The sequence below is a fragment of the Camelus ferus genome, chromosome 8, assembly GCF_009834535.1.
Source record: "Camelus ferus isolate YT-003-E chromosome 8, BCGSAC_Cfer_1.0, whole genome shotgun sequence".
NCBI lineage: Eukaryota > Metazoa > Chordata > Mammalia > Artiodactyla > Camelidae > Camelus > Camelus ferus.
Genome location: NC_045703.1, coordinates 41,528,419 through 41,537,252, shown reverse-complemented (window position 1 = coordinate 41,537,252; position 8,834 = coordinate 41,528,419). Strand labels below are relative to the sequence as shown.

At 39.0% G+C, this 8,834-nt stretch overlaps 1 protein-coding gene across 6 annotated transcripts in view; it reads right to left on the bottom strand.

Annotated features, from left to right (window-relative positions):
• Positions 1-2,782: 2,782 nt before the first annotated feature.
• TPD52L1 (TPD52 like 1) overlaps positions 2,783-8,834 on the bottom strand; it is a 78,120-nt gene continuing 72,068 nt past the window's right edge. For 3 of the 6 annotated variants that reach the window (XM_032484818.1, XM_032484817.1, XM_032484821.1), the window contains 2 exons: positions 8,030-8,090; positions 2,783-3,433 (listed from right to left, as the gene is read on the bottom strand). In XM_032484818.1, coding sequence (XP_032340709.1) covers positions 3,305-3,433; positions 8,030-8,090 — 190 coding nt within the window. In that variant the 3' untranslated portion in view covers positions 2,783-3,304. Of the gene's footprint in view, positions 3,434-6,527; positions 6,610-8,029; positions 8,091-8,834 lie in introns of all 6 variants that reach the window. The other 3 variants (XM_032484822.1, XM_032484819.1, XM_032484823.1) reach the window with 2 other exon arrangements.

The window sequence follows — 8,834 nt, the reverse complement described above, 5'->3', positions numbered from 1 at the left end:
CCCTCTTGCCAGGAGGAGTGGGTGGAAGGGCAGGGCTGCAAGGAACACCTCCAGCCAGTTCTCCTGCCCGTCCCTGGGGCGGACTGGGGTTAGGGGTAGCAGTTCCATCTCCAGAACAATTCCTTGTTTTCCCCTTATTTGTGGATTGCCATTTCCCTAACTTACATAATTCTCAGTGCCCTTGTATTTGAAAAATACTGATTCTAACAGAATGTCCAACTTGTTCAGCTCAAAGCCTTGTAATAGCTGCTCTGGGATAAGTGACTGACGAAGTGCCTTGGGGAAGAGCATCATCCGTAGCTGGCATTTTTATTTAAGTAATTTAATATTCAAAGTGAAATTGGGGATGATTTATGTGGGAGATGTAGGATTATGTTAGTTCTGTTTTGCCTTGGTATATACTCTGGTGTAAACTGAAAGCTAAGTAGAAATGTAGAATAAAAATTTTACCATTTTTAAATAAAGATTATCAGAAATAATCACAAGATTTTGCCAAATATTATGTTTTGAAATTATATGTGAACAACAGGTTTGAAGAAGTTCCTTTATATTTCATATTTAAAACACTTTTTAAACCTTATCACCATCTTCCTTTATCGCACACACCCAGACTCCCAATTTGAAAATAAGTGAGAAGAGAGGGTTGGGGTTAAATCACCTTATGCCGTATTTTCTAGTGCAGTTCAACAACTTTCAAGTTGACAGGTAATTCCTGAACCCTGGCAGAGGAGCCGCTTAGATACGCAGTGTTCTCTTCACGTAGGCCACTGTGAGTGGCGTGGCTTGTCATGATGGACCATAGTAAGGTACACAGATTTGTTTTCATTGGTTCAAGAGCAGACTTATAAGGAAATGTGTAATTTAGGGAAGGATGCAGATTGCTTTGCTGACATAACCTACCGATAGTCATAATCTGTGAGAGACGAGTTTAGGATAAAGTTGCAGCATAAATCTATGAGTATCTTGCATTAAAGCAACAGTATTTAAAAGGTGGTAAATCATTATGTTACAGAATAGCTTACTTTCTTAATCAGCTTATTTTGTAATCACAATTCACACTGGAATTTTCGATTATTGAGATGCATTGTCAGTATCATACGTGTCGTGGTATCATTTCATGTATATGATGCTGATCTGACCTGAAGTCATTTTGCTTTGTTAGCAGAAGTTTATGTCCATTGTGTGCAAATACCATTTAGAAGTTGGGGAACACTTGAAACTACCACCTGGGAACTGGGCCCAGTTGGACATAATAGGGCAACTCAGCAGCCAGTCAAGTTGGGATACGCCTGCACATGCAAAATCAGGGAGACACAGGCAGCTCCTGAGTGATTAGGCAGCGAGGAGATGAGACCTCTAGGCTCAGACTCCCACCTACAGCAACTGATTTAATTATTTCATTCGAGTGATATGGCTTATCACGCACATTCATGACAAAATGAAAACAAGATTACTCACACCATGGCCATTACATTACTTCCAGATCAGAGGGAGTAATTAAAAAACTTCTCAATACAGGAGACATGAATGTAGTTTTTACAAAACTGATGACAATTTTTGAAGAATAGCTTAAAATAAACAGCTAAAATATATTTTACTTTAGTTTTGAGGCATTAAAGCTAATTTTCTTGATTATTTTCTACTAATTTTAATATTGTGTTTTCAGATTGTAAGACTGACACTATTGTATGCAGAAATAGGTTGGTGAAGGAAGATATTTGTTTATAGCACCATAACTGCATCTTCCAAATCCACGCAGTGTGCTGAATGTAGTCAAAGAGAAGATGGCAGTGAGTTTACAAAAGGTGACCAGGCAACTGCAGACTGGGCACAGAGAGACCAAGGACACACCATGCAGTGGGAGAGCAACACAGCTACAAGCCAGCTGGACGGAGTTTGGCTTCAACCACCAGGCTGGAAGGATAAATTAGGGAGAATGCCAACTCTTCTACTGGCAGGGCTCCTTTATCCACATTTGTCTTCTCTGGTTCAAATTTACAGCCCCATACCTACTGCTCCTAAGATCCCAAGCCTCAGAGATTATGCGGCCCTCAACAAACTTGATTTTCAGTAGGTGTACAGATTGTCCTACTCCATTAATTTGAATAGAATTTTTTAGGTTGACTTTATTTCACATATACCCACTTCTATTTAATAATAAGTTAAAAAATGAACAATGAACATAGTAACAATATAGATCTATATTATGTATATTACATGGATGATATATTATATATAACATGCAGTTGTATGTTTTATATATATTACTATATATTTAAATTGTGATTTTTTTAGTTAGTAGGTCTATTCTGTGTATATTTAAAAAAATTATCTATATGATGTATCTCTGCTATTTAATAACAAATGTATGTTCCCATTTAGAAGAAAAGAGAAACGTATGATGTGGAAGGTAAACGTTAGTGCAGAAATCTGATTGTATTAGTATATGCTTTTTTCACTCACGTGTAAGCAATTTGCAGACCGGAAGGGGTTGCAGAACTCTGCTTCCCCCATATTCTAGCTATTTCCTTTTCAGCTCTCCGTTGCCTATTTACTCAGTAGTTACCTGAGTTAACTACTACTCTACGTAGATCAGAGAAAATTTTAGAATTGGACATTGTTTCAGCATCCTAAGGTAGCTGAGGTTATAATTACTTACATAACCTCTCTCATGTTCACCAAATTAATAGAAGTTGATTTAAAGTAGCATCTGCAGTATCATAGCTACCACTTTTAAGGTCATCAACAGCCCCGAAGTGTAAAGAAATTAAGAATTCAAAAGTCATCATTAAAATCAATTATTTTAATTGCTGAAATAAACATAAGGAATTGAAGTAAGTGAGGGAGATCACAAGCAATTTGATGAAATGTGCCCATTCATTGCTGGAGATGGTCAGAAAGAGCTCCATCCCGCGGAGAGAACTGAAAGGGGGTACTCAGCCTTCTAAGACATGCACTTCGTACAGGAGTCCAAGCAAAACTCATAGCAAATAATAGCTACGTTTTGGAAAATATGTTGAATTACACACAGACAAGGGCCATGGACAATTGTGTACCTGCTGAAGTCAGGACATTTTAAAAGATGACAGTCTATGAATAATTAAGTGTGACGGTCAGGTGGTCCGCCATCAACACAAATACAAATGAAAATCATTTAATTAAAATTTGAAGAGAAGCCATTTGAAGAACAGGGTCGAGGCCTGGGTCTTCCCAGTGGGATTTTGGTCTTGGTATCAGGATGCGGGCGGGCGGGCGGGCAGGCGGGGAGGGGCCTCCGGAGGCGGCGCAGGCGCAGGGGGGCGGCCTAGCACTGCAGCTCCTCCTCCTCGGGCCGCCGCTGGCCGCCGGCCGAGCTCTGCGCGCTGGCGTGGGCCGTGGAGCTGAGCACCTCCTCAAAGCTGCCTCCGCCGTGGCTCGTCCCGCCTACTTTCGTCTGAAAGGGGCAGAGACGCAAGGGCGCAATTAATTCTTGTATCTGCCTTGTTTTGTAAGAGCGATTACTTTCAAGTTCAGAAATGCATTTTTCCTTGAGAGGGGGTGCAAAAGATGTCCAGAAGTTAGTTTCCTTTAGCAGAGGGCTAGGATGTCATTCATATTTGGGTTCTGGGATTGGATTCGAAACTCTACTTTTATACAACTTTATCAGCGCTCTCTTCATCTCCCCTACATCTGAAATTCTCAATCCCTTCTGGAGATGCTCCAGATCTGTGGATTTGCGCCATCTACGCAGCCACCGACTTCATAAAAACGGAACTGGGTATTAGAAAAATTCCCCCAATTTTACAAATGGATGAACGCCTCTAAGTGACTTCAGCTTAAGTTTTCAATTTGGGATTGAGCAACTTGAGAGTTGGAGAAGAATCATAGTTTAGGCACTGGTCACCTCACGTCTTTCCAGGCAGTTGTCTTTATAGGCGGAACATCCCTTAAAATGTAAAGTTAAGATTCTTTGCGAGGCTCCCTTTCTGTGTACCTGTTATTGGCTAATAAGAATATAATCAGAAAGAAATCAATTTACAATTAAGAAATACCGTTAAGTATTTTGAAAAATTATTTATTAAAAAAATCCTTTAAAGGACTATTCAATGGTCTACATGTAAGCTTATTTATGGTCACATTGGCCCTCCTTTAACCATTAACGATATGGAAAAACACTCTGAGAAAAAGAATGGTATAGAACAGATAATGTTGGCACTCCCAAAATGCTGCCTACACCTCACTGTCACCAAGGTGATCACTCACAAGGACAGAAACCACACTGAGGAATGTAGCTACTTACTGCCTGACCTGCCCTTTCTAAAACCTTAACCCGGGTTTAAAAGCAGGTCAACCATCGCAAATCACACACACGTTTTTCTCCCAGTCACTAAAACACTTCTCTGCCTCTGTAAATTCAGTTACTAAAGTGAATTTTTCCACTCTACTTGGGGTTGGAAAACTCATTCTGGAAAGTGACAGATTATAAATATTTTAGGCTTGGGAATCACATAGTCTCTGCCACAAATACTCAAATCAGCCACTGTAGAAAGCAGATGAGATAATACGTAAGAGACTGAACACGGTTGTGTTCTATACAGGCTGTATGTATGGATACTGAAATGGGAATTTCATGTAATTTAATTTTCATGTCATAAAATGCTATTGTTCCTTTGATTTTTTTCAGTCATGAAAAAATGTAAAACCACCATTCTTAGCCTATAGACCATTCAAAAATAGGCAACCAGCTGGATATGGCCCACAAGCCTTAGTTTGCAGACCTCAGGCACAGAGCATGGAGTTCTCCTCCACTCTGTGTTATCGCAGCCCTGGGAAGAAGCAGGGGGTTGGTTTCAACTATGTGATTTTTCACTCTGCTTATTTCTTTTCCGAGCAAGACAAGATTAATTCCATGTAATGGATTCTATTAATAGTTCCCATCCTTCTCTTTATTTGGATTCTCTTTTGCAACAGAAGTCACCCATGGTATCGAATTGGGTGAATACCAATGACTGATGTTTTCTTCTAGGTTTTGTTTTATTCTTCTCTTCTAGTTCTTGATTTCTCAAATCAAAATAAGAAAAATAAAGAAGGAGGGAACCACTTTGAAATAAAGCAATTTGCCAAGAAGGGAGTGGACTAAGGGGTTTCCTAACCATGTGGGTTGAATGACTGCACACTACAGTACTTCAGGCAAGGATCTGCTTAAGGAAAGATGTGAACAGTAAGCCTCTCCTGGACCCTTCCCTTCAAAATAGTTTTTCATCTAAGAATTTGTCACTTTGTCCCCAACATTATAATTGCTCTTTGCAAAAAAACAAAAAAACAAACAAACAAAAACCCCCAAAACCTTGAATTACTGAATTAGGCATCCTAATCTCTCATAATAAAATATCTGGTTGAAAGGACACAAAGAAACAGTAAGTATAATATATCTCGCCTTTTATTTTTTTATAAAGGTTTTTAATTCAGGTTTAATGTGCTCATCAAAAATTAGGTGCACTAAAAATATGTTCTCCTTGACACGAGTACAGAACAGTTTGGAAGGGATGTGGTTGCTCATGAATCACTGGAACATGGTAGAACGTTCCAAATATGGTTTCGTAGGAGCTGATTCTGGGTTTGCTTTCTGTTTGCTTGTTTTAGATTAAATAGAAATTGTGCTCATTGAGTGTACAGGTGACACCGCCCAAGATGTCAAGTAATACATTGGTGTATTAAAAGGATGCAGGCAGACAGGACCAAATTTTATATGATTATGAGGCTCTGGCAAGTTTTTCATGAAAAATCAAACCAGCTACACAATTGGGTATAAAATTTGAACAGTCCATTGTGTGCAAATACCAGATGGTGTGACAGACTGGGTGAGAAGATGGCAGGAACGGACCCCACTTCACTGCAGAACATTATTTCTAATAGAACACAAATATGAATACGGTTCCCTTTAAGTGGTGCTGGAAAAAAAATCAAACTTCAAGCAGTGTGTGTGAGTGGAAATACAGCATATAGACTTGCAAGGACGTTCACGCATCCTGACTGATTCACGAGTCACTCCCTCAGCTGCAAACAGCCTCAGGATCCTTAACTGAAGAAAGTTCTAAAAGTTTTGGAGAAGATTCAGAACACGGAAGTAAACTACGCAAAAAATACACTATATAAAGAAGGGTCAAACGTCTATTATTTAGTATGGAGATAAAGAAAAAGGAATGAGAAATTTGTGATTATTGAGGAAGTGGGAGGTTTGACACAAAACATGATTACTAGCTTTTCTCCATTGCCTGTGTGGGCAGAAAAAGAGAAACTAGGCATTGGCCGTGACAGGAGGTGGGTGGGATGTTACTCTTGTTAAATCAATGGACAATCATGCAGATACAGAATCTCCTTTTAGGAGTGCTTGACACAGGCTAGGATCCAGTCGGCAGGGTTAGATTTGTGCACGTGTGAAGGCGGAGGCAGGCTCTATGCCTTCCATCCCAAGAAAGTGAGAAAAGTGAGAGATTGAGGGTTTGGATCAAACACTTAGGATTTAACTATGTGAGCTGTGAGCTTACCAGAGTTTCCTAAAAGCAAATGAAAATAGGCTGTTCTTTATTCTTCTTTTGCTTCTTCATATTTCCTTCTTCCATAGATCACCTAAAAAGTACAACTTGTCCTACGTCAGAACTTGTCTCACAGCAGAATCCACCCTCCTTGGATTGTCTAAGGCTGAGAACCAAATGTCGAGTAATTCACTTCTAGGGTTTTTTGGAATCTTTTGTTTTGAAACGAGATATTTTGGCAAGAGGAATGTCTCTGACACTGCATCTCCCTCTCTATCAAAAGTTTTCCCTATAAATAGGGGCAGTTTCATGGCTCCTACTGGTCTCTATCCACTCAGTAAATGATAATGGGGACACACAGAGGAGTAAAAGTGCACAACCAGAAGCAACTGGTACATGGAACCCATGAAGGCATGATAAATGCTGAGTAATAATTTCATTCTTGGGCCTTAAACACCTAATCACAGGCCCAGTAAAGAGAAGACTATGTGAAAACCCTCCTCTAATGGGAAGGATCTTCCAGTTCAAAATTAGTAAGAGCACCTAGGATGTCGAGTAAGGATTAACTTACACCCTCACAGACTCTTGTCAGGCAGCACATGTAAGGGCCTGATTCAGAAGCAGCCAGTAATCAGCATGTGCCTGTATCTGCTTTGATCTGGTTAAAGATCACATCGTACTTAATTTTTCCAGTAATAGGAAAACACAGAATTGGATTGTATATGAAATAGTGCTAATGATATTAAGCTTAGGTGCTATCTTAAAAAAAAAAAACTTAGTAGTATCAATGATTTTTTTTCCTGTTTTAAAAGTTCCATACATTTTAAGACTAGACTGATTTTATTTTTGCTCTTTTATCCCCTGTGGATGAACTTATCTATGCTCAAGCAATACATTCAATGAATATCTTTTAGCACCTCCCATACAACAGGGATACTTTCAGTTTATACCCAGGGCACAAATCCACTATTGCAAAATAATGCATTTTTTGACTCAGCTTTATTTCCTTCCATGACAACGATACCAGGCTGTGCTCAGTATGTGAGTGGAGTAAACAAGTCTAGGTGTTGACGGGTGGTGTATGGCAGCATAATGCCTGGAGCCAAGTTCATGTCCAAACCAGAGGAGCTCTGAGCTGTTACTGAATTTTCACTGACACTCTAAATTCAGAACTCACATATCCTTTGTCCTCTCCACAGTCATCTACCATGTATCTACTTCTTGGGGGATAGCATAAAGTTCCAACCAGCAAAGAGATGAACACAAACCCCAATTCACTTTAATGAATAATTCACTTCTGAATGGTTTGTACGAACAATGTTGTATGGATACAGCAACACCATTCAACGATGGTTTTGTTTATAGACTTATATGTGAAGAGGAGTGACTCTGTGCAAGGTTGCCTTCTTGGCTGCACCAAATGCTGGTAGCCCCACCTTTGGAACCAACAGCAGCAGTGACTAAGCTGTCCTGATTCAGTGAACCCAATGACACGAAATTCACTTCATCTGTACCTTAAGGCTTGTGACAGTGGTCTCAACCCTCTCCTCAAATGATTTGAAAGTAGGAGAATTCCTAAAATAGCAAAAAAAAGAAAGGTCAGCTCCAAAGACCTAGCTCTTAGCAACAGTGCTGTCTCGTGTTCTGCGCTTGTAAACATCCCCTCTGCACTAGAGCTGGTTGTTGGTTTGCCACCTCCTCCAACCGTGTTTTAAAATGTATTTCACTTCTACTAGGTTAGATTCAGAAACCATAACCTGATGTAGAATTTTTCTAAGTATGATAGTCAAATACTCAATTATAGAATAAATAATACAGCATTCGGCAATGACAGAACTGTAATAATTCCATGGTGCACCATAAATCATTTCCAATATGTCCAAGGAGTGATAGCTTAATTTTTTCATTTACTAGTTAATTGTTTCTGTCATGACATTCCTTTCCCAACTCAGTTGTTTTGTAAACAACGGAAAGTCTACCTGAAGAATGTCAGTTGGAATTTTAAGTCATTTATTTTAGTGAATGTGAGATAAGATAGAAATATCTCAAGCTAAAAAAAAAGGTACATATGTTTTTAAAACTTTAAAGTTTTAAAAGTATTTTGTCTACATTCAGGAAGTACTATCTCTAAAAGCCAATGCTTTCATTATTTTAAATGGAAATACACTCATCATTTGTCTAATGCTTGATCAAAATGGTGTTATTACCATGTATTATATTTCCTCCCAAAGAATACACACTTATTTTTTCTTGCCAGACAGAAACCTTGAAGTTTACTGACATTTTATTTATGATTCATTCAGTGTGTTAAATAATCTA